A 25,873-nucleotide genomic window follows, 5' to 3' on the forward strand; every position below is an offset into this window, starting at 1 on the left:
CGTGGCCATAGGACTATAATTTTAAGTCCAAAGCTCTACGGGGGTTCACGCACACTGCTCTCAGGTGTTTAGGGCTGCGGACTCAGGGTTGTCAGTATTTGGCCTCAGGACTGGGGACAGGATGGTGTTTAGGGCTGTGGAATTAGTTTTTTTTACTGGGAGTCGGATTTAGGGCTCAGGGCTGGGGACGGGACTGTTTTTAGCGCTCTGGGTATTGGTGCTACAGAGCTGGTGTGCACGAGCAGCAGAACCGAGGAGGGCGTATCCTGGGCAATGCAGCTGACGGAGACCCTGCGATATGCAGAGCTACTGTGCATCCCACCACCCGACACCCTACATTTTATTGCATCCCGGTGCCTGGTGCAGGGGCGGCTCTAGGCTCATGGCGGCCCTGGGCAGGGAGCGTAGGTAGGGGGCCCCAGAAGTGGGGGTTCGGGTGGGGCGGAGCCTCCCGGGGCTCAGGAAGGGGGTCACGGTGTTTGGAAGTGGAACAGAGCCGGAGGCCGCCGAATCCCTGCCACTGGTGCCGCCACGCAAATATGTATCCATCCTCAGAGGATTAATATATTAAGGATATATATTGGCGTGGCGGCCCCTGGAGTTTGCCGGCCCTGTGCAGGTGCACAGCTTGCACATGCCTAAGGCCAGCCCTGCCTGGTGTGGCATTTCCTGGTCCTAGACTGTGTGTTTGCCCATTCTGACCAACCTATACGGTCCCGACCATGCTGCTTGGAGCTGCAGCTGGGCCAAACGGGCCACCGCTGCTGGTTTTTAACTCACCGGCATCTTCTGCTTTTGAGGCGGACAAGAGAGGCTCCTCACTTCTGGTGGTGGTGGTGGTGGTGGCGCTCTCTCTCCCCACCGCCCTGCTTTACTGGCAGCGATCCTGTTGCGCCACAGGGATTGTGACCGCTGTGTCTCTCATTTGGTGACTGGCTGTGGCTCAGCGCCACCGCATGCAGTGACCACTGGTCCAGACTTGCAACACAGAGCACTTATGGGGGTTCAAGGAGGTCGCAGGTGTGTACCACCCTGGAGCGAACAAGGTACCACTGTACACTCGGCCTGCGGGCCATGCTAGCTGTGCTATTTATTGCTTATTGCCAATAACCCACCCTCCTAAAATGACCCGAGAAACACTGAAAAGTAATCCCAACTTCACTGTGTAGCCCAACCTAGCTATTGCCATGCATGCCGAATTTGGAGCACATACATGCCTTTGTCTAACATGCCTTTTAACTAAAATTTTGTGGTACAGGCATGTGTGGTAAAGGGATATGTATTGTAAAACAGTTCATAATAAATGCCTGCGCGGTAATGACCATGCGTTATATTGACTGCTTAGTAGAGGCATGCATGGTAATTGCATGCGTGGTAATTGCATGTGTGCTTCTGTCATACAACCCGAAATGCCCTGCATTGAATATGAAAACTGTTTCCTCTCTCTCTACTCTAGTTTTTTTTTACATGTACATGATGTCATTATTACTTTTAGCAGCTCATTGTCTGTAAGCAGGGGCGTAGCTTGGCTGGTAAGATTAGGGGGGTGAGCTTCACATTTCCCAAGAATCGCGCTGGGACATAATGTTAAAATACCTTATACGACAAGCAGGGCGCTGAAAGGGAGAGGAATGGGGATTGGCAGTGGTAAGTGAGAGAAAGCACAGCATTTTGTGAAATAACCAACATTTCTTAACTCCTTCCAAACAGAAAGAGAGTGTGTATTCCTTTTTGTCTGTGTGTGTAAACATTCTTTGTGAAGTCCGATAGACACCACAGCATACTCGACTGAAAGCACCTGCACCCAACTATTTATCACAAAATACATTTGTTAGGGGGTTGTAACACCCCCCTGAAGCTACACCCTGTCGGCAAGCTAGGTAAAGGAGGTATCACAAGACACACCGTCCACTTGAATACAAAGTTATTCACCCCATAAATGGATGTGCTTTGAAGGCACAATTTTACAATAATATTTCCTTCAATCTTGTTTGATATAAAGTGAAATCAATCAATCAATCAAACTAATCAGGAAATTGTAAACGCGCTACTCACCCGTGAGGGTCTCAAGGCGCCGAGGGTGGGGGAGGGGGTCTGCAGATCTGTTTAGCCGAAAGCCAGGTCTTGCGGGTCTTCCTGAAGGTTTTCAGGGAGGGGGCGCGTCTGTGTCTGTTGGTAGCTCATTTCAGATCTTGGCTGCAATGTGAGAGAAGGATTTTCCGTCTGCTCTGGCTTTGTGAATGCGCGGGGTTTCGGCCAGTGTGAGGTTGGAAGATCGGAGGTTTCTTTTGGGTACGTGGAAGTTGATTCTGTTGTTGAGGTATTTGGGTCTGTTGTTGTGTAGGCATTTTTAGGGGTGAGTGAGGATTTTGAACATGACTCTTTTCCCCACTGGAAGCCAGAGGAGACTTCGTAGATGTTGGCTGATGTGTTTGTGTCGGGGATGCCAAGGATGAGTCTGGCGGCGGTGTTCTGTATTGTCTGGAGTTTGTGGAGTTGGGACTACTTGATGCCGGCGTAGAGTGCTTTTCCATAGTCCAGTCTGCTGTTAATGAGTGCGTGGGTGACTGTCTTCCTTGACTCAGGAGGATCCACTTGAAGGTCTTGCGGAGGATGCGGAGGGTGTTGAAGCAGCTGGAGGTGACGGCGTTGACCTGTTGGTTCATGGTGAGTGATGAGTCGAGTACGATGCCCAGGGTCTTGGCATGGTCTGAGGGCGTAGGTGGGCTTCCGAGGGTGGTCGGCCACCAGGTGCAGTCCCATGCAGAAGTGGTGGTACCAAGGATGAGGACTTCTGTCTTCTCAATGTTGAGCTTCCGGCAGCTGTTCGTCATTCAGGCTGCAATGTCTTGCATTCCTTTCTGGAAGTTGAGTTTGGCAGTGGTGGGGTCTTTGGTGAGGGAGAGGATCAGCTGGGTGTCATCGGCATAGGATACAATGTTGAGCCCATGTTGTCAGAGGATGGCTGCGAGAGGGGCCATGAAGATGTTGAAGTAGGCGGGTATCAGTGATGAACCCCGTGGGACTCCTCGGGGGATTTTCGTGGTGTCAGAGAGGAAGGGTGGGAGTTTGATCCTTTGGCTTCTTCCTGTGAGGAATGATCGAATCCAGTCCAGGGCTGTTCCTTGTATGCCTGTGTCATGTAGTCTGGCAACTAGTGTGCGGTGAGGGACGGTGTTGAAGTCCGCTGATCGCTCGAGTAGGAAGAGGGCTGTGAAGTGGCCTTGGTCCAGGAGGACGCGGAAGTAGACTGTGGTGGTGAGTAGGGCAGTCTCTGTGCTGTGGTTGCTTCGGAATCCAGATTGGGGCGGGTCAAGGACGGCGTTCTCTTCAATCAATCGTGTCAGTTTCCTGTTGACTGTTTTCTCTGCAACTTTGGCTGCGAAGGGGAGGATTGAGATGGGCTGATAGTTCCTGAGGTTGGTGGGGTCAGCCGTGGGCTTCTTGAGCAGGGGTCTGACTTCTGCACGCTTCCAGTTGTCTGGGAAGGTGCCTGTTTTGAAGGTGGTGTTGATGGTGCGTTGTAGTTCGGTTGCGATGGTGGCTGCAGCTCTGTGGTAGATGTGAGGGTGGCAGGGGTAGGTGCGGACCCCCGAGTGGATGCTTTTCATGGTCGAGGCGGTATCTTCGGCCGTGATAGGGGTCCAGTAGGAGATGGTGGGCTGCCTGGTGTTCACATCGGTAACCAATGTTTACCACGCTTCTTTTTCGCCACAGGGAATCACAACGTGGTCATTACAATGACCACGTTGTGATTCAGCACACCATTACTCCGCAAGTCCAAACAATGACTTGCCGAGAAGGGGGGGTGGGGGAAGGTGTTTGATTTAAAATCCAACACCTTCCCTATTGTCGGCACAGACTGGAGTTGGAATAGTAAATTATGCTATTCCAACATACAGCGCCCCCCCACCGCTAGTCGTTGTTCCGACTTGCGGAGTAATGGTATGCGGAATCACAACGCGGTTTTTGTAACAACCACGTTGTGATTCCCTGCGGGGAAAAAGACTGCGGGATCACAACGTACATTCGTTCACATCATGTATGTAGAGTAAAAGAGAAAACTGCCAACAAATGTATTGACAATAAAGCTGAACGTGATGACATGTTTAACTTAAGTTTAATTAACAGAAATAAAGGAGGCTAAAGAGAACATGGACAGAGGCACACCTATTAATAGTGATGACCATTTCATAATAAAGGGACCCTTCCCCAATTCACCCACACTGACCTCGCCAGATCATTAAAGAAAATCAAACAGACTAATAATATCTTTTGGTAATAGAAAATCACTGTAAATGTGTTTCTGTGTGGCAGTGTTCCTCATCCAGCACCACCTCATCATGAAACATCTTAAACAAATGACGCGTGTCACAGCAGCGACTGTGACGCTAAGGTGGAGGAGCGGCTTCCCACTGCTCTCAGAGCAGTTAAAAAGGGAAAAATAAAATAATAATAACGCAAATTTATTATAATTGTATTTTTCCGTACTGGCTTTGGTGCGGGCGGGGTTAGCCACAGCAGGGGGAGGAGTGGTGGGCACTCTAAGTGAGCACAGCGGTTTGGCCAGCCGGCCAAACAGTCATGCACACTTTGCATGTTCTTCACCCGGCTGTATTGCACAGCGGGGTGGAGAGCATGCACAGGCTAGCAGTCCCTCGCCGAGTGCCGAACCACGATGCTCAAACCAATCACAATGCTGCTCTCATGCTGGTGGCAGCAACGTCTTGATTGGCTTACGGGAGCCTGTGTGCTTCCTGCTTCCGTGAGTCAAAAGAGAAAAGGACAGAGGAGAGGCGGTGACAGTACCCAGGCAACTGCTATTTTTATTTCATTCTCCCTCACCCTCTAGCCTACCTCCCCCATTCGGTAGCAGCCGCCACTGGCGTCTAAGTTGTCACCACCATCGACAACAGAGGAGAGCAGTGTGATATCAGCCTTGAGCGCCATGTGCCACACAGCGTTATCTTTGGGTTGTCTCTACCTGTCGTAGTGGGAATAGCGCCTGCACTGAAATACTGTCAGCGCCTCGAGGAAGTGATAAGGGGTGCTAAATAAGAGTACCACTTATTATAACACGCTAACGAATTTGGAGGAGTTAATCACATAGGATGCATGTTGTGACAACAGTAAAAATGTAAAGAAAATGTCATTGTAGTGGTCTACGACAACAATTGTGAACTGAGGTGATTTTTTATTTAACTCACAAATGAAGGCTATATTTCGTGACCAAATCAAAGTATAGTGCTCTGTACTCTTGCTTCACAATCCTTGCTAATTTTTTCTAGTCCTTTTGTTGAGGATGTTCAAAAACTATAAACTGTTATTTTTATTTCCCATGATGACAAGAATTGTGATTTTGTATTTGCTTCTGTAGGTGTGGACAGTTGTATTTAGTTTAAATTAATTACTCATCCTTTAATTATATGGCCTGATCATTTTTTTGAAACTCTATAGTATATGTGCGTGTGAAAGAAACACTGCTTGGCAGTTCGGGCTGGACTGTTCCCATGAGGCACAGGGTCAAGACTGATTTGCATATGGCCATGTCTGAATTGGGGTGGCTTGTTTATTTATTTATTTATTTTGAAAGTTTTATATAGCGCGGACAAGATCTTTGCAGATATCAGAGCGCTTTACACAGCAGGAGTACATGAGCGAGCATAGTCAGATAGATACATCAGAATCATGTAAATCAATAATACAGGTAATACAAATAAACAACGGGGTCAAACAGGTAGTACAGATCGGTGCAGAGTCTATAAAAGAGTCCGAAGTAATAGTTCAGGTGTATTTTGCCATGAGGATAGCTTTTACTTCTTTCTTAAAGAGTGTAGTGGAAGAGATGAGCCTAGTTTCGGGAGGGAGTGAGTTCCAGATCCTGGGTGCCATTCCTGAGAAGAAGCGTTTATAGGTTTTTTCCTCCCGGAATCTACGAGGTTTCAGCAAAAGATTGTTTGTGCCTCTAGTGTTTCTAGCACCGCCAGAGATTGTCAGCTTCTGAGTGAGGTAGCCGGGAGAGTTCAGGTGTACCGCCTTGTGTGTCATGTAGGCGATTTTCAGATGTATTCTGGCTTCAAAAGGCAGCCAGTTCAGGGATTTAAAGTCAGGTGTAATATGAGAGTGCTTTTTTGACCCTGTGATGAGTCTCACTGCAGCGTTTAGAGAAGCTCTTAGGGGTGCAGTAGTAGTTAGGGGGAGTCCGCAGAGGGCGACGCTGCCATATTCGATTTGGGGGATGACTAGTGCTTGTACTGCGGTTTGGAAGTCTTTGGCTGGGAGGAAAGGTTTAAGTTTCCTCAGGGTATTGATTTGGAAGTTCGCTCCCTTAGTTGCCTTGCTGATATGTTGCTGCATGTTGAGATTGGTGTCGAGTGTTATGCCTAAAGATTTTGCTGAGTCCACGATGGTGGGTTGGACATTGAGTGCTGTTAGGTGTTTAAGCCAAATTTGAGTGGTGGAGAGCTTCGCTGGAGGTGAGATCAGAAGGAACTCTGTTTTCAGAGCATTGAGTTTGAGATGGTTATCGGCCAGCCAGGATTGGGTGATTCTGATCGTTGAGTTCATGAGCAAAATGTCTTTAGGGGATTGTAATTTGAGATAAAGTTGGGTGTCATCGGCGTACATGTGAAAGTGTACATTGGAGGCCTGTAGCAGGGTGGTGAGAGGTTCCATAACTAGGTTGAACAGAGTTGGGGATAGGGAGGATCCTTGGGGGACGCCCAGCGTTACAGGTATTGGCAAGGACATCAGGTTGTTGCTCTTGAATTTCTGCGACCTGTTGTGTAGAAAGGAAGTGAACCACTTGAGAACGGTTCCAGATAAACCCATTCGTGTGTTTAGTAGTTCGAGTAAATTCTCATGCTTAACGGTGTCGAATGCTGAAGAGAGATCAAGAAGGATGAGGAGGCAGGTGTCGTTTTGGTCTAGCATTTGAAGTGCATCGTCAATTATGTGAGTCATAGCAGTTTCTGTACTGTGTCCTGCTCGGAAGCCTGATTGATGAGGGTTGAGGAGATCAAACTGTTCAATGTGTTTAGTCAATTGTAATTGTGCGCATTTTTCCAGTAGTTTGGCGAGAGTGGGGATATTAGTAATGGAACGGTAATTGTTCAGATCAGAGGGGTCAGCTGTAGGTTTCTTTAGTATAGGTGTGACTTGTCCAACTTTGAGGGAGTCAGGTATGGTTCCTTGTTGAAGTGAGCTATTGATAATTTTAGTCCAGAGTGGGAGAAGCAAAGGGGTAAAGTCTTTTACAGCGTTAGCAGGAAGGGGGTCTGTGAGGTGATTGGAAGGTTTCAAGGTGCTGAGCAGTTTGCCAATTTCTTCTTCAGAGTAGGTGCCAAAGGATGACCATGTAGCATTGTTTTTTGGTTCAGTGAGTGCTATGCATTAGGGTTTGGAGTAGAGGCTTGCGTCAATGAGGAGATCACTCTTTATGTTGTCAGTTTTTTGGATAAAGAAAGCAGAGAAGTCTTCACAGGAGGGAGCTTCGCGCACAGTGCTGAGTGGTTGGGGTTGTTCCTTGGATTGTGTTCTGATTAGCTCAAACAATTTTCTCGGACGGTTTTTTGCTTGGTCGAGCTGGAGGCTGAAGAAGTCTAGTTTTGAGCGTTTTATTTTCCTGAAATAGGCGTTTCTCTTTTTCTTCAGCGTTTTTAGGTGCATTGCAGAGGGAGCTGATCTCCAGGTGCGTTCTGCCATTCGCATGTCTCGTCTATCCTCATTGAGACTTCCGTCGTACCATGGATTGGAGATTTTAGTACAGACTCTTTTTAGCGGCATAGGTGCAGCCTCATTAATTATTGAGGTCATAGCGTTGAGGTAGTGGTCAGTCAGAGATTGAACGTCCTTAGCGCCGGTCGGTGGGAGTAGGAGATTGCAGCTGTTAGGAGGCAGAGAGCTTGGGTTGAGTTTTTTCAGGTCTCTTTTCCAGACTTTGGGCTTGGCGGATTGACCCGGGTTAGATTTAACTTTTTCATTGATGTAGAATGTGATAATATGATGATCTGACCGGTCACAGGGTTGGATGGACTCGAGTTGGATAGAGTCCTCTTTGGATATGATAAGGTCGAGGATAGAGCCTTTCTCGTGGGTCGGGCTGTTGCATATTTGGGTGAGGTCAAGGGCGTTGAGGAAACTTTTAAGACTATTTACCACTGCGTCGTTGCGATCATTCGAGTGGAGGTTGACGTCGCCAAGGTATATTTGGGTGAGCTACCGTCCGGAATTGGTTGAAATCATATCCATGATTTGTTGGGAAAAGGTGAGGTTGTCTCTGGGTGGGTGGTAAATGTTGTGTAGAGAGCATAGCGGTTTGCCCTCACTAATAATGTCGAGGCAGATGTATTCACAGGATGATAGGGAGGAGGACTTGCCTTTCAGAACGGAGAGGTTGTTCCTGTAGATGCATGCGATTCCACCACCTATTTTGCCTGACCTGTCAAGTCTGATGATGTGGTAGTTGGGTGGAACCAGAATGTCCATTATAGGTGACGAGGATTCAGTTAGCCAGGTTTCAGTCAGAATGATTAGGTCAAGGTCCAGCGTTAAGAGGAGATCAGCGATGGCGGCGGAGTGTTTCGACGCCGATCTGCAGTTGAGGAGAGTGCATTTGAGACGGGGTGTGTTGAGGGCGGTAGAAGGTTCTAGAGAGAGAGGGACTTTTCTAAGGTTATTGGGGATGGAGGTTCTGCTGTTTAGTGTGGGGGGTCTAAGGGGATTTGGGTGTATCGTGGGAATGGTGAGGTGTGTCGTGGATGTGTGATTTTGGGGGGCTGGGTCGTATGAGCGGAGGAGAGTGAGTGTGTCGAGGTCCGAAAGAGGGTTGCAGGGGCGACGAGGGCGGTTGTTGCGATTGCTAACGGGGATTGAAGTCCAGTGTGGGGAGTGTTGGGTGAGCGAGTCAACCGAAAGGGTGGGAGACATGTTGGGAGGGGAGGTAGGGGTGGGTGAGGGGTTGCAAGGGCGACGAGGGCGGTTGTTGCGATTACGAGCGGGGATTGAAGTCAGGTGTGGGGAGTGTTGAGTGAGAGAGTCAACCGGAGGGGTAGGGGACATGTTGGGAGGGGTGGTGGAGGTGGGTGAGGGGTGTAAGGTGTGTGTGGATAGTAGTTCTTTGAGGATGTGAATGTCTCCTTTGATCTGGATGAGGGTGGCCATAATCTTGTCCAACGTGGGATAGGTGTTGGGGGAGGGGGTGGAAGTTAAAGGTGAATGATGAATGACCAGTGATTTGGCGTGCAGGTGGGGGAGTGGGCTGGTGTTGGTGCAGGGGTCCGTTGTGTTGGTGTGCGAGATGGTGTTAGGGAGAGGAGATGGTTTGGGCGGGAGGAGTGTGGAAGAGGTAGGGAGGAGGTTGGTGGTATGAGTGAGGGCATTGGTGGTAAGCGGATAGTTCAAGGTGGAGGATGGGTGTATGTTAGTGGAAATGAGGGTGCAGGAAGGGTAATGGGGGCTGAGAGTGGGTGGGGACATGGGATTGGAGATGGTCCTGTTGTGGGGAGGGGGAGTTAAATTAAGAGAGGAGGTGTGTTCTGCGTAGTTAGCTAGAGGGAGGTGGGGACTGAGAATGGGGGGGGGGATAAAGGGTGGGATTTGTCATTGTGCATGTCGTCCTGGTGCAGAACTGGGTTAGATGTGTTGTCGGTGAGAGCTGTGATGTCAGGGGTGAGCGGAGTGTTAATGTCGGCTGTGATGTCATGGGAGAAAGGAGTGTTAATGGAACGTGTGGAGGTCCGAGGGCCGGTAGGGGGGAGGGGGTGCGAGTGGTGTATGAGGGGGAAAGATCTGTGTCTGTGTTTGAAGCGTGAGTGGTCCCTACCTGGTGCTGAACTGGGATAAAAGGGTTGTGGGTGGGAGCTGAGAAGTCAGGGGTGGTAGGTGTGTCTCTGAATGATGAGTGTATAGTAGCTTCCTGGTGCTGAGCTAGGTTGTGGGTGGTTGGAGCTGTGAAGTCAGGGGTGGTAGGACTGGCGGAAATATGAGTGTCGGTCCACGGATTGGAGAGGTGCTCTATGAAAGTGGGGAACAGGTTGTCAAGTAGTTCCAGGTTCCTGTCTGTGGATTGAGATAGGACCATCCCGTTATTGTAAATAGTGATAGTGGCTCTACCTGGGAAGAGTTGGGATGGTGTGATGGAGAGAGTTAGGCCATGAGCGGATTTCCTGGTGGCGGAGACGGTGAGTAAGGTGAGGAACGCTTTTCTCCATTGAGCTCTGCGTGTGGTGTGGAAGATGATATCGGTGTTCAGGGATCCATTGATCTGTGAGAAGTAGGTGTCGGCAAAGGGGGTTTCAGGGTGGGACCTCAGGAAGTTGTGTTTAAAGCGTTTAGCGGCTTTTTTGGTGAGTGTGGATGGGTCGTTTATTTTATATGTGTGCTTGCCGATGGGATCCATGTTGGGGTGGCGGTTTAGGTGAGTATGGGAGGATGAACTAGGGTGGTACACGTGTGCAATAAACAGATGCAAACAATAAATTACATGGGAACAAAAGTGACACTAGTGAGCAGCCAACATAATCAAAATATAGGAGGTAGCAATTGGTGCAGTCCAGGAATAAAAGTGAAATGGGTGCAGCTTACAAAAAAGAAAGAAAAATATACAAAAATATGAGGTAGCAATCGGTGCGATAGCAGTCGGTGCGATACATAAATAGAAAGTGAAATGGGTGCAGCTTATAAAAATGTACAGTATACAATTAGGAGTATAATACTAATGAAATACTGGAACAAAATACAGGTGCAAACACAGAGCCAAATGAGTCAAAAATGAGACTAGAGAGCGGCCAGAAATATGAGGTAACGATCGATGCATTAAATACAAGTAGAAGTGTAATACTGCAATAAAAGGCAGACATTCGCTAATTGAGAATAGACTAAAGAGGCCACTAGACTAAGCAAAAATATACAAAAATATGAGGTAGCAATCAGTGCGATAGCAATCGCTGCGATACAGAAATAGAAAGTGAAATGGGTGCAGCTTATAAAAATGTACAGTATACAAGTTGGAATATAATACTAACGAAATACTGGAACAAAATACAGGTGCAAACACAGAGCCAAATGAGTCAAAAATGAGACTAGGGAGCGGCCAGAAATATAGGAGGTGACGATTGTTGAGCAAAATAACGATGGATTAAACCCAGATCTGTGACTGGGGTGAATGTTTTGCCATTGTGCAACATTCAGTTCATCATCTTGTGTGTTTTGTGAAAGAAACACTACCTCCTACTCAAAAAAGGGTTTTCATATGTATAATTAATTATGTCTTCTTCTGCCCATGCAGACAGCCGACAGCATCTGCGGTGGAATTCCTGGGGACAGACATCATCTGGGAAATGTCTGCATTCCTTAGCACTGAAGACTACAGGAGGGACCAGTGCCTGGTGGTACCAGGCAGCGGCTTGAGTGAGCCTCCCCTGAAGCTGTTTCTGCACTCTCCGTGCCCCAGGGGCAAGCTTACTCCACATTGTTTCAGTATGAGACCTCCAGAGTGTATTAGACAAGCACTGGCAAAGCCAGTAGGTCATGTACCTTGTTTGCGTAAGGTAAGGATTGTGCAGGACCATTGCATGGTGTTGATACCTCTGTTCCTCATTACAACTTTACAATTGTAAATCATAGCACCCTATACTACCTCAAATTTGTTACGGCTGTATACCACGTCAACCATTTTACACCCATATGTACTTTTGTCCACTCTGTATACTACATTAACCTTTAATGGGTTTTGTACAGTCTGTTTTATGTTATGTGTTGCCTTGTTATATATTCAACCTTTGTAATTATGGGCCCGATTCACAGAACTAACTTAAGACAAAATCCTAAACTTACTACTTTTGGTATTCACAGAAGTTAGGATTTTGTCTTAAGTTTGTCTTACAACAGACTTAAGACAGACAAAATCCTAACTTAAGTCTGTTTTAAGTCTGTCTTAAGACAAACTTAAGACAAAATCCTAACTTCTGTGAATAGCAAAAGTAATAAGTTTAGGATGTTGTCTTAAGTTAGTTCTGTGAATCGGGCCCTATGTATAGTTGTATTATGTTTCTTAAACCATCTGTAACTTCCATGTAACAAAATATTTCTCCTATAAAACGCACTGGCACCTTTTGGTAATGTCTGCATTATAAAAATATGCATAAATAAATAAATTACCGAATTGTAACCATAGATGTCAATTAGTGGTCGCCGGGGGTCGCAGCTACGATCCCAGGCTTGCCCCTTCTGACCCCTGGCCCTGTCTTTACAAACCCCTGGCTTCAGAGGTGGAAAAACCAGTGCCAGGAACAGTGGGACTCCACTTTCATTGTTTTCTGACAATTTTTTACTACACTAAAAGTGAATAATGTTATATTATTCACTATTAGTGTAATAAAGAATGGAGGGCAGCTAGTTGGAATATGACCCTGCCTGGCATTTGAGGTAAGTTAAAAATGACTTAAATGTATGTTGTTTGTGTGCTTGCATGTAAGAGTGTGCCGATCTGTCCATGTATGTGTTTGTGTGTGAGTGTTTGTATGTGCAAGCATGTGTGTGTGTGTAAAAGTAAAGGTCAAATAGCGTGTGATGTCACTTCCGCTGGCATTTTGGTGAATTGACATTCATGCTTGTATTCCAGATGTGTGCCAATGCTCCTGGCACATCATCTTTTGTTGAAAGATTTAAGGAAACTGGATGATTTAATTTTGCTGCCCAGCAGTAACGTCATCTAGGCTTCGTATATAAAATGTGCAGCTTTCCTCTTGGCACAGCTTCTCAACTCTTCCAGGCCCATTTGTGGCCTGCGCTCATCCAGTCTGGCTATTTCTTTTCATTATAACACTTGTAGTCCTGGTTTTATAGTTCGATAAAGAGACTACACATCCCAGTGAATTAGCTGAAATATGTATCCATAAGACCTTGGGAACTTGGCACCTCTGTGCAGGGAATAACATTTTAGTGGCTAGAGCACTGGTCTGCTTTGGTTGCTTGTAGTTTGTAAAGTACACTGTTGCCACTGGAGGGGGCTCACACTGATGTATTCATGTCTGCAAGAGTGTGTATATTTATTTTATTTATTTTTGGGGAAGGATAACCTTAGAAGGTAAGCCTTATGGTGGATTCCAAAACCCAGCCTGTCTCCTGATGCTGCTGCCTTGTAGATGAAGACGAGATCTCTGACAAGGCCTACTCACCAGACAAAGAAATATTTTGAAATGTATATACCCTCCAGATTTTTACCAGATGTAAACCCAGACATTTTCAAAGCATTTGAGCCTTGTACTGAGCATAGCCAATGCACATTCTGTGCAAGATTAATCAATATTCACCGCCTCACTTGCTGCATGCTAACCTATCATATAATCTTTTATTTGATACATGTCCTTGACAAGTTTATCCTCTTTTTTTATACGGTTTACTGTCTTATCAACATGGCATTTAAATCTGAATACTATTTTTTTCCTATTTTATTTTACTTTTAATCCTCCTCATCAACTTTACATTTTCCCTCTTACTTCAATTTTTTTAATTTTTTTATGGTACAGCTCTTTCCTTTTCATGTTTGATCATTTTATATTTAGCTGTCATACCGTTGTCAGGTATAGGCCTTTGTGTTCCACACGCCAAAGCCATATGATGATGGAAAACAAAAATAAACGAAAACAATCAAACTCATAACTTAAACTACATTATTTATATTTTAAAAACACACACAATGTTTTTTCAATCATCCGCAATGTCAGTTATCGGTTCAATACAATTACAAGAATTGTAAAATTGGAATGTTTAAACTTCCCTCAACTTCAGTGACTATTGCTGTTTATTGAAACATGCAATCGGTGTTTCCTGTATGGCGCTGATGGTGGACAGCAGAGTCAATTCGATCAGGATTTATAAAGCACGGCTAATCGCCCGATAGGTCGGTTGCCTTCAATTTTTATGATGTCATGGACAATGCAGGTGAGGTCCACCCCCTCCGACCGGAAACAGCAAATAACAATTCAATACTAGAATGCTAGGGGAGAGAGGACAAACAAATCCCAGAATAAATGAACATTTAGCTGGCCTACATTTGGACAGGGCTTCAGGGGGGACTGTTGGGGTTCCCCCAAGACCTAGCAAGGTTTGGGGGTTCCCTTCTCTAGGTTTAAGCCACTGAGAGTTCCTCCATATGGGGAAGGGAGAAACCATACAAGAGCAACGGTGCCCTGCGGAATAATATATGGAAATTATATTCAGGGAAAAAGAAGTTCAAGCCATGAAGTATTCCTCTAAAGTAATATATTAACACATAGATTCTCCTGGCCAAAGTGAGCTGGAATTGTGTGTGTAGCTACGTCACTGGAAGCAGAAGTCCTATTTCTTAGGATAGAAGCCCTCACCCACCCAGAGGTGACATTCTTCAGCATTGGACCCCTCATGCTGACATGAAGGAAATATGCCCATGTGGGTACAACCCTCCTCCGACGGGAGATCTTAAGAGGGTTTCATAGGAGGGTATCTCCATGAAAGTGGATTGTGTGAGGTATAGCAAAAGTGCAGAGGGAATATATATGAGAAACTAAGGGGCATATTTACAAGGACGAAGTTAAAATTATCGCCGCTTTAGCGGCAGAAAACTGCAGCTAAAGCGGCGATAATGGGCTTGATAATAGGCTCTTGAGAATTCTAGAGAATTACAATAGAAGCCCAAGTTTACACCAGAACATGGGCTTCTATTGGAATTCTCTGGAATTCTCAAGAGCTTATTATCAAGCCCATTATCACCGCTTTAGCGGCAGTTTTCTGCCGCTAAAGAGGTGATAATTTTAACTCCGTCCTTGTAAATATGCCCCCTAGTGAGGTTAATACTGCCTCTTGGTAACCAAAAATTGGATTATTTACCCCACATACGGCAGGGTTAAAAGGCAGTGCAGAGTAACAATTCACTCGAAGTGAGTTTTCAACAGGTTTTGGCCTTAGCGGTGCCCTCAGGGACATATGCAATTGCATTTGCCAGCACCATTTGCCCCTCTGCTGCCAGGTGTGGTAAATAAATAAATAATAAAGGAAGTATTTTTTCTATACAACACTACGTAAATTTGTTCTGATGAAGTTCTGAAGGATTTGTCCTGCGTGTGTGTGCAGGGTTTTGCCTCAACTCACCCTCCAAACCTGGCATGGGTATATGCGAGCCCAATGTATAGCCCGCGATATCTCCCCTCAGGACTTATATCAATACTGAGGTAAGGTAAGCAATCAGTAGATGCATACATGGTTGAACATGCATATGTTAACGCAGGAGGTTCATCATCCCTCAGTCGTCATGGGTGTCTCGGACCGTCTAACTGCAAGTCCCAGCCTATGATCAAAACGAATGCATGTGCTATAACTGGAGGGGAAAGAGAAGTCTCAAACCTGGAGTCTGATAAACTGACACATTCTGTGAAACTCAAAGACGAAAGACCCAAGATTCAAGATAAGGAACTGAGAGATAGGAATCATGATGAAAGAAATACATTATTACTAATGTAAACAAGCCCTTCATGCCTAAAACAAGAGAAGCATTAAAAAACAAAGTGAGGGCTTATCTCTAGGACAAAATAGCTCTCTGGGGTGATCAGAGCTCAGGATCTAAGAACAATCCACTGAGTCCAACTAAGAAATGTACAACAACCACCACCTATATTGTGGTGGCTTCTGGAAAAGAGGGCCTTCATCAGGACATGCACAAAAACATAGAACTGAGGCTAACTCCAACATGAAGATATTTCTGGATGCTTATGTTTATATTTCTGTTCAAAGTAGCGTAGAGCAGAGGAGGGAAAAGTTAACAACAGGTTGAATCAACATGTGGAGGAGTGTGGCTCAATGGTTAGAGTGGCAGACCCTGATCCAGAGGTCTGGCCTGGGACCAGGGTTCAATTCCCGCCTCGGTGGGTCTCGGGCTCAATTTCCTCGGACCTGATAATTCTCGCCTTGGTGCCTATTTTAACCATGGGTTCCATGCTGCGACTCTGGGCAATAGCTTGCTTAATCTCCTCAATGGCCCCAACAGCACTGGGATGCCTGGCTTCACCTTGGGGGTGCCCAGGAGTGGGCATTTCACAGGGAAAAGCCAGGAAAGGTTCCACAGCGGTATGCGTATAGCGCCAAGACACTCATGAGTATAAGTGCGCTTTACAAGTACGAATCATTTCATTTCATTTCATTACATGAACCATAACCTGCTTAAGTCACACAGAGGTGCCTACACACTCATACAGGTCCATCATATTACATCACTCAGACCTTATGTCCTCATAGGAGATCTATGGATGGGATGCTCACCTGTATAGCCCAAGGTGCACTTGCACTCATAGTGGTCCATCATGTTAAGGCAGGTCCCGTTGTTGATGCACGGCCTAGACGCGCACTCGTTGATGTCGATTTCACAGTGGTTGCCCTGGAACCCAGGCACGCAGAAGCAGTTGTATTCATTGGCTCTGTCCAAACAAATGGCTCCATTTTGGCACGGGCTGGAGGCGCATTCATCGATGTCTTCTTCACAGTGGAAGCCGCGGAATCCAGGGGCACAGGCACACGTGTAGTTTCCAACCCCTTGGAAGCATGTACCATTATTTTGGCATGGGTTATCCACACATTGAGAACTTTCGGCTTGGCACTCTTCAACGAAGAAGCCTCTTTGGCACTGGCATATTAACCCAGTGGCACTCGCTTCACATACAGAATTAGGCTGGGCACACTTACACTCACGGGTGGTCGTGCTACAGTTGGTGTCCGGGGCACCGCGCGGGCAGATGCACTGGTGCCCACGGGTTCCCAGAGTGCTAGTACAGGTTTCATTGTTCGGACACGCCACCGTCGAACATTCGTCGTACAGAAGTTCACAGTTCCTTCCAGTGTACTCCAGGGGTTCCCGGGGGCAGGTACAGGTGTACCCATCTCTAAAGTCTTCACAGGTGGCCCCATGTTGACACGGAGCTGACGAACAGTTGCTGGCCACTTGGGAACAAACACTTCCTGTAAAAAACGAAAAAAAGATTTATATTTTTGAGCTAAGTTTTCCTATATTTTGTTTACCGGTGTCACCTATTGATTAAAAAGGCTATTGAAGAGTTATTCTCTTAATACACACAATTGTGATTAGTGAAATATGTTTTACTTTATGGGGGTTTGTGTCTACGGTGTGATTTACCCGAAATACACTGCAACTGAGTGTTTTGTGAGCTGTTGACCTACAGCCACGTAGGTTAAACAACAGAAGAAAATAAATTGTCAGTTCAAGAAGGGCAGCCCAAGTGCACAAACACTACAGTGAGGGATAACAGCAGACCCATTGCCCCAGAAAACAGCCAGAAAATGATAGATAAACAGGCATCACCGAGGGAACTCTCCTGGTGCTCCCCCCCACCCTGCTGCAGAGTCATCTCTGTGGTGGCAGGTAAACAAAAAACATGCAAAGAAAGCTGTGGTTTCCATTTGTAATTAAATCTGTCAGTTTGGAGTCAGAAACAACACTTTCAGTTTTCACGAATAACACCTACTGGGAGAGAAAGGGCCTCGACACAGCAATGATCCCTCTCAGGGCATTCATCTTCATTAATGGCTGTGTTCTCCTTTTAAGGCAAGTATTGCCATTTCTGTCACTCTGCCCACTTGTGAAAGGGTGCTCCATTCATGACAAAATTCCTATTTCCTGACAATGTTTCCCATTTACAACAGTGTTTCCAATTTGTGACAAAGGTATCCAACCATTCATGACAAAAGTCTCCTTTTACTAAAGTGTGTTTTCTTCCATGATGAAATTCTGTATTTATGACAATGTTCCTCTATCATGTCGCTATTCCCCATTCATGACGTTGACAACAGTTCCAATTCATAAGAATGTTGCAAATAGGTAAAATTTTTCCGAATGTAGGACAATGTTCTCCATTTGTGACAGTGATCACCATTTGTAATAATGTTCCCCAACCATGACAATATTGCCCATTCGTGTCAACGTTAGTCCAAAACTTACAATGTTTCTCATTTGTAATAAAATTTGGTACACATGACAATGTATCTCCATTTGTAACAATGCTCCGAATTTGTAAAAAAGTTTCCCACTTGTGACAATAAACCATATTTGTGACAATGTTTCACATTCACAAGGATGTATGACATTACAATGCATGCTTTTACATCGCATGCCTTTACAACGCTGTTTTTACAACGCATGCCTTTACAACGCATAGTGCTTTGGGGCGCTGGATAGTGAATAGTTGAAATGAAATGAAATGAAATGAAATGAAATGAATGAAATGAAAAAAAGTACTTGATTAAGCGCACTGCGGCCAAGCGGCTTCCTGGCGCTGGGGACTAGACCAGACTCACAGAGGGGACCCAGGGAGACTAGCAGGGAAACGCCTGGGAGAACAAGAAAGTTTTGAGAGCTTTACGGAAATGGGTATAGATGGGGATAGAACGAATTGAAAGAGGGAGACTGTTCCAGAACCGGGGGGCCAGAACCGAAAAACGGGTGCCCCCTGTTCTGGATTTGCGGAAGCGGGGGACATGCAGAAGGGAGAGTGAAGAGGAGCGGAGAGTGCGGCTGGGGGCGTGAGGAGTGATGAGAGAACTGATAAAGAGAGGAGCTGAGCGGGTGTGCGCCCGAAAGGCCAAACAGGCCAATTTGAAAAAAGATCTAAGGCGCACAGGGAGCCAATGAAGGGACTTGAGTGCAGGGGTAATGTGGGAAGATTTGGGGAGACGAAGAATGAGGCGGGCTGCCTGATTTTGAATGGCCTGAAGGCGGCGGGTTTCATAAGCGGGTATGCCCACGTACAGGCCATTTCCGTAGTCAAGGCGGGAGGTGATAAGAGCCATGACGATGGTTTTGAGGGCGTCCGCAGAGAAAAACCGGGAAATCTTACGGATGAGCCGGAGGGACAAAAACAAGAGGACACGACGGAGCTGATTTGGGCATGCATGGACAGGTCATGACTGACCTTGATGCCCAGAGTCCGAACAGAGGAAACCGGTGAAGGGGGGGAACCGAAGGAAGGGGGCCAGTGGACCGAGGACCAAGGGTTTGAAGGACCACCCGTGAGGACAAGCTCCGTCTTGTCCGGATTGAGCTTCAAGTGATTGAAGCTCATCCACTCGGATATAAAAACTAAGATGGAACAGAACTTAGGGAGGGAATCAGAAGGGGAGGAGAGATCAAAGACGAGCTGGAGGTCATCCGCGTAGTTATACACAGAGACCCCCAGCTCGAGAAGAGATATGATGAGAGGGTGGATATAGAGATTGAAAAGAAGTGGGGAAAGGGAAGAGCCTTGGGGGACCCCACAGGTAGTCAAGCGAGGGGGAGCGGAGAAACCTGAGAGGTGGACCGCCTGGGACCTACCTTGAAGAAAGGACGCAAGCCAAGAAAAGGCGGCGCCCCGGATGCCCGCTGCTCTGACACGGTCGAGAAGGATGGAATGGTCGACCGTGTCAAACGCAGCGGACAAATCGAGGAGGACCAGAGCTTGGGGGAGGTTGATGTCAGCTTTCCCCTTGAGTTCATCCAGGACCGCGAGGACCACTGTCTCCGTGGAGTGGCCTGGGCGAAAACCCACCTGATGGGAGGCAAGGAGGTGGTTCTCCTCGATGTAGGTGGACAGACAAGATGTGACGTAACTTTCAAGGATCTTGCCCAGATAAGGGAGAAGAGAGGTAGGCCTAAAATCGGAAAGAAGAGAGGGATCCAGACCAGTTGTTTTAAGAATGGGAAGAACTATAGCAGATTTGAAGGATAAAGGGACAGAACCCAGGGCCAGAGAAGCGTTGAGAAGGGCGAGAGGAGGGGCGGGGCAGCTAGTGAAGAGAGTTCTAAGGATCCGTGCAGGAGCACAGTCCGCAGGAGAACCAGACTTGACTTTTACAAGCAGGTTAAGGAATAGCTCCAGAGAGATGGGTGGAAAATGATCCAGAAAGGAAGAGGGCAAGGGGAGGGAGCAGGGGGAACCAGGTTGAAGCACAGTGGGGATATTAGCCTTTATGTTGGCGATCTTGTCAATAAAATAGTCATTAAGTGAGGAGCAGAGGATCTGAGATGGAATGAGACTAGTGCTGGTGCGGTCAGAGGTAGCAAGATTATGAACCAAAGAAAAGATTTCTCGAGATTTATTGGCAGAGAGGGCAACTCTCTCGGTGAAGTATTTAGTCTTAGCCGCGAGGATCGCTCTTTTATAATCATTGAGGAGGAGTCTGTATTTGGCGCGGAGAGTGGAACAGTAGTTCCGTCTTCAATGACGTTCCGACCGCCTGAGATCGAGTTTAAGAGCTTTAAGCTCAATGGTGAACCATTTGTGCGCATCATAGGGGCGGACGGCTTTGACCTTCTTGAGCGGGGCGGCCTGATCGCAAGAAGAAGAGAGCCAGATACTAATAGCGTCTGCCTGAGAATCCAAAGAGAGATCGGTGAGATCAGGAGCTGAGGAAGCCAAGGAGAGCGAAAGAGAGTTAAGGTCAGTCTGGTTCCAACTACGAGCCAGAATGTTTTTGGGTAGAGGGAGCTTGTCGGCCGAACCCAAGTGAATGGAAAATGATATAATAGAGTGGTCCGACCAGACACAAGGGAGTATCGAGGGGGAATTTACTATTCCAACTCCAGTCCCCGTGGATAGTAGGGAAGGTGTTGGATAGTAAATTAAACCTATTCCCTATCCTAGAGCGCCCCCCCAGTGCAATGCGTTATAATGGTTTGCGTTGTAAAAGTTGCGTCGTAAAGGCACTGCGTGGTAAAAGTTGCGTTGTAAAGGATGTTTCCCCATTCACAACAATGCTGTCCTCCACTCACAATACATTGCATTTGTGACACTGTTCTCCATTCATGACAATGGTTCCATTTGCGAGAACGTTCTCCAAGGTGCGCGGATATTCAGTGGCGGCTTCTACGTTATAGTGGAGCAGCGCTACCACTTGCCGGCAGATGCAAACATAAAAAATAAAATAACAAAACTATTTTATCATCATTTTATTTTTCTTCACGAGCCGTATCTTGAGGAGGAGCCACCATGACAACAGCACAGAAGCAAGCATGGAGGAGGAGTGATGGGCACGCACTGCAAGAGCGCATGTGGGTTTGGCCGGCTGTCTTAAAACGGAAAAGCCAACATGCGCACTGAGATCTCTCCAACCTGAGCTGTGTTGCCGGGTAGAGAACAGCAGGCACAGGCTCCCAGTCCCCGCCCTCTCATTCCAATCCTGGTGCTTCTCTTATGCTGGGTAGTAGTATTACTAGCACGAGAGCAGCGTCTGGATTGGCGTAGGGGAGTCTGGGAGCCTGTGCACTAGCAGTAGAGGAGCGGCCAGGCGGCAAGCAGCAGGTAAGTGCTTTTATTTTTTTTGTTATTGCCCCCTACTTCCCACCACTTTTGTAAGATAGCAGCCGCTACTGCGAATATTTGACATTTGTGACTATGTTGCTGTTTCTGTGCACACAAAAGCAGTTCCACACTTCTCTCTATGTTGAGTTGACCCAACATGTAGGAACATGTGACACCACAAATTTGTGGAACAATAAATAAGGAATAGAAAGAGCAGGGCACAAATTATCTGTGCACGTTTGCCCAGGCCTATGTTTGCAAATGTTAGCACATTTCAACCTGACCGATTGGATTTGTTTCTATTTCCAGAAAAGAGGCTGCTTAGTTTTAGAGGAGTTCCAGAAGAGAAGGAGGAGAGTATAGCAGATGAGGAGAAGCAGTATGGTAAGGTGGCACAGGGAATAGTTGATGGCAAGATATTACTCAGATTTAAAACTCAATATGAACAAAAACTCCAGGAGTGTCAGCTGGAGATTGGTGGTGTGTGGAGTGAGTGGTGTGTGGAGTACGTGGTGTGTGGAGTGGGTTGTGTGTGGATTGGGTGGGGTGTGGAGTGAGTGGCGTGTGGAATAGGTGGTGCATGGAGTGAGTGGTGTGTGGAGTGTGGAGTGAGTGGTGTGTGGAGTGAGAGGTGTGTGGAGTGTGTGGTGTATGGAGAGAGTGGTGTGTGGAGTGAGTGGTGTGTGGTGTGTGGAGTGAGTGGTGTGTGGAGTAAGAGGTGTGTGGAGTGAGTGGTGTGTGGAATAGGTGGTGCATGGAGTGAGTGGTGTGTGGTGTGTGGAGTGAGTGGTGTGTGGAGTAAGAGGTGTGTGGAGTGAGTGGTGTGTGGAGTAAGAGGTGTGTGGAGTGAGTGGTGTGTGGAATAGGCGGTGGATGAATGAATGAATTAAAGACGTTTTATAACACGCAAACTTAGTCCCTAAGGGCATCAAGGCGCGATAACAAACAAACAAAGAGTCCAGGCTACCAAGTGAAGATCATTATGACCACCAAAAGCAAGGCCTCTAGTAGGCCTGAGAGAAAAGCCAGGTCTTTGAGGATTTCCTGAAGATCAACAGGGAGGCCTGGCTGGAGAGTTCAGGAGGGAGTGAGTGGTGTGTGGAGTGAGAGGTGTGTGTGGTGTATGGAGAGAGTGGTGTGTGGAGTGAGTGGTGTGTGGAGTGTGTGGTGTATGGAGAGAGTGGTGTGTGGAGTGAGTGGTGTGTGGAGTGTGTGGTGTATGGAGAGAGTGGTGTGTGGAGTGAGTGGTGTGTGGAATAGGTGGTGCTGGAGTGAGTGGTGTTTGGAGTGAGAGGTGTGTGGAGTGTGTGGTGTATGGAGAGAGTGGTGTGTGGAGTGAGTGGTGTGTGGAGTACGTGGTGTGTGAAGTGGTTTGTGTGTGGATTGGGTGGGGTGTGGAGTGAGTGGTGTGTGGAATAGGTGGTGCATGGAGTGCGTGGTGTGTGGAGTGTGGAGTGAGTGGTGTGTGGAGTGAGTGGTGTGTGGAGTGAGTGGTGTGTGGAGTGAGGGGTGTGTGGAGTGTGTGGTGTATGGAGGGAGTGGTGTGTGGAGTGAGTTGTGTGTGGAGTGAGAGGTGTCTGGAGTGAGTTGTGTGTGGAGTGAGAGGTGTCTGGAGTGAGAGGTGTGTGGAGTGTGTGGTGTATGGAGAGAGTGGTATGTGGAGTTAGAGGTGTGTGGAGTGTGTGGTGTATGGCGAGAGTGGTATGTGGAGTGAGAGGTGTGTGGAGTGAGAGGTGTGTGGAGTGTGTGGTGTATGGAGAGAGTGGTGTGTGGAGTGAGTGGTGTGTGGAGTAAGTGGTGTGGAGTAGGTGGTATTTGGAGTGAGTGGCGTACTACGAAGTACTAAACGCATGTGTGTGAGGGTCTTCCATAGAAAAGGAAGGAGAGGCGGGGTGGAGATTTACACTTGTAGGTTTGTGAATTGTTAAATATTTTCATACATTTTTTGTAATGCCAGTTTTTGATCTGTAGCATAAGAGTGACTGTGCTCTTGAATCTGTCTTCCGTAGTGACGCCTCTGGACCCGTATTTTAAGTAGGGCGCATAGCAAAGACCTGTGCCACCGCGCATATTCAAAGGTGCGAGCCAGGCGCAGACCGGGACCGCGTGCCCTCCTACCCAGAAGCGCTTTTTCTAATGCACACATGAACTTACAGCCATACTAGGGATGATGATGTAGAGAAAGGTGGAAAGGCTGTTTGAAGCTGCTGGTCTGACTGTTACTGTCCAGGCCACAACCTGCCTGCATTTCAAAGAGGCACAGAGATGCCCCTGCAGGCTGCTGCCCTTAAGTGACTGCAGGAGGGTTTGTGGGGAGGGCGCCTGGGACCCTCATTTTCTCCTTTTGCCCCCTTCATCCCAAGGAGTGCCATTGGGGGTGCACTGACTGTGTGCTACCTCTGCATGGAGCACTTTCAATGCACCCTCCAACAGCTCCTTTGCCTCTGTGCCCAGGTCTGGAATTTGTGGTGGGCACAAGGTGTTGCATCACTTGGTGGGGCTCACACCCCCAAACAAACGCTGGGACAGCCTCTTGAGATTGCGCTGGCACACTTTTGGCGCTGCTAGGATCTGTATTACAGAAGGGGCAGCACAAGCATCTGAGGCATCTTTCTTTTGAAATATCAAAATTCCAGGGGGCATCTAAAGCGGGCACATGTGCCTGTTCTGCTCTTGGGGTACTTTACACAGTGATATATCATTGAAACGAAATTAAATCTAAAATACCTTGCGCATAATATAGCAAAGGTGTGGAGCGAATCTTTCCGCTATATGGTACATGAATATGTTAGACACAACAACACGTACCATGACGTAAGTCATTCCGTGCACATGACGTAAGCAGTGTGACAGGTTAGGATGTGCCGTGCGTCTTGTCCTCAGAAGCCACCGTAGCCCGACCTTTGTGGCCCACTGCCTCTCGATTTAAACCTTCTGGTAAATGACTTTTAATGACTTGAAAGGCCACCTCCTCCTCTGCGCTGGGAAGAGATTTTATTTGGCAAGTAAAGTAAAGGGAATGGATTAAGACCCCCAAAAGATCGCTTTCACATTGCCGCGTCAAGCTCGTTTCTTAGGGGCCGATTATGATGGCGGGAAGACCACCGGCCTGGCGGTGGCGGACTTCCCGCGATAACCCTGAATATTCCCACCACCAAATTAGGATGGCGGTGGGAATGGGAAAGGTACTGGGGCGGATGCCGTGGTCCCGCAAGGTGGTCCTTTTCCGCCCGCCTTGCGGGACAAGGTACTACGGGGTAATGGCGGCGGTGCTGTGCAGGCACCGCCGTGTGCATTTGCATGCCTGTCTTTTTGGGCGGAGATTCCACCACAAAAAGTCAGGCGGTGAATGCCTTTGGGGACCTGCTGCGGGCCCCCCGGGTGTTGGGGGGTGGGTGCTGCACGTGGAGGGTACCTATGGTACTCCCCAGCATTTGCATGTACAAGGTGGCAGGCACCGCACAGTGCCTGTCACGTTGTACATACAAAAGCACAACATGTTTTTTAACATTGTGGCGGGTGCTGTAACCCACTGCTATGTTAAAATACAGGATGCGCCCGCCAGTGTGGCAGGCGCATCATAATTCGTATGGCAGGACCGCTGCACCTATGGTGGGCGGTCCCTTTTGCAGCTGCGATGCCGCCATCGTAATCAGCCCCTAAGTTCGGTGTTTTCCCCCCAGATTCCTGCATCTCGGTGAAAGCGTCTTTGCGCTCTTGTGCTTCCATCATGATTCGAGCCGGCACCATGTGACCTCCGAGGGGTGCCGTCTGCTAACCACCTCTCAGGGCCCCATTTATACCCGAGCCCCCTTTCTTCTGAAATGCCCATTCATGCAGAGACTCTCAATAACAGAGTGGCGTGGAATTCCTACTAATTAGATGTAGGCGAGGCGAGGGCCTGGCGCAGTGAGGGGCTTTTCTTCTCTGCCCCACGGATGCCTCTATCGAGAGCGCGGCTTGAGCCTCTTCTGGCTGCTGTCTGGAGGCCGCCAAAGTCTCCCAAATAAACTGCCCTGCCTGGAAAGGCTTGGTGGTTTTTAAACGCTTAACACTAGTGTTTAGGCGAATTCTTTACCAGCATACTTTTGGTGGGTAGGGGTGCAAATCCACGTAGAAATTATATGATTGGTCCAGGATCAAAAATTGGCCCAGTTGGTATGCCGGGATTAGAACCCAGGGGGGAGTTTTACAAGAAAGGGACGCATCTGTAGAGATGCGTCACTTTCCCTGCGCCACCATGCAAAACACTTGCGTCAGCATGGACGCGCCGTGTTTACAATACGGCGCACCATGGCGCAAGGATTGACAGATGCGTCAGAAAGTCTGACGCATCTTTTGACCCAAAAGTGACGCATTGCTGGAGTTGCTCATGAAAGTGACGCAACTCAAGCAATGCGTCACAACAGAGAGGTGAGTCCCATTTAAAAAGCCCTGCGTCATTCCTTATGCCTGGTCTGAGCAGGCATAAGGATTTTGACGCAGTGAAATGTTGTAAATTTCACTGCGTCAGTTCTACATGGCTTTATTGCGTGGGAACGCCCACCCTGCAT

At 47.5% G+C, this 25,873-nt stretch overlaps 1 protein-coding gene across 2 annotated transcripts in view; it reads right to left on the minus strand.

Annotated features, from left to right (window-relative positions):
- CRB2 (crumbs cell polarity complex component 2) overlaps positions 1 to 25,873 on the minus strand; it is a 324,449-nt gene that overhangs the window by 194,342 nt on the left and 104,234 nt on the right. For both annotated transcript variants that reach the window (XM_078641841.1, XM_078641840.1), the window contains exon 2: positions 16,294 to 16,986. In XM_078641841.1, the coding sequence (XP_078497967.1) occupies positions 16,294 to 16,986 (693 nt within the window). The remainder of the gene's footprint in view (positions 1 to 16,293; positions 16,987 to 25,873) is intronic.

The sequence above is a fragment of the Lissotriton helveticus genome, chromosome 5_1 (assembly GCF_964261635.1).
Source record: "Lissotriton helveticus chromosome 5_1, aLisHel1.1, whole genome shotgun sequence".
In the NCBI taxonomy this organism is placed as follows: domain Eukaryota; kingdom Metazoa; phylum Chordata; class Amphibia; order Caudata; family Salamandridae; genus Lissotriton; species Lissotriton helveticus.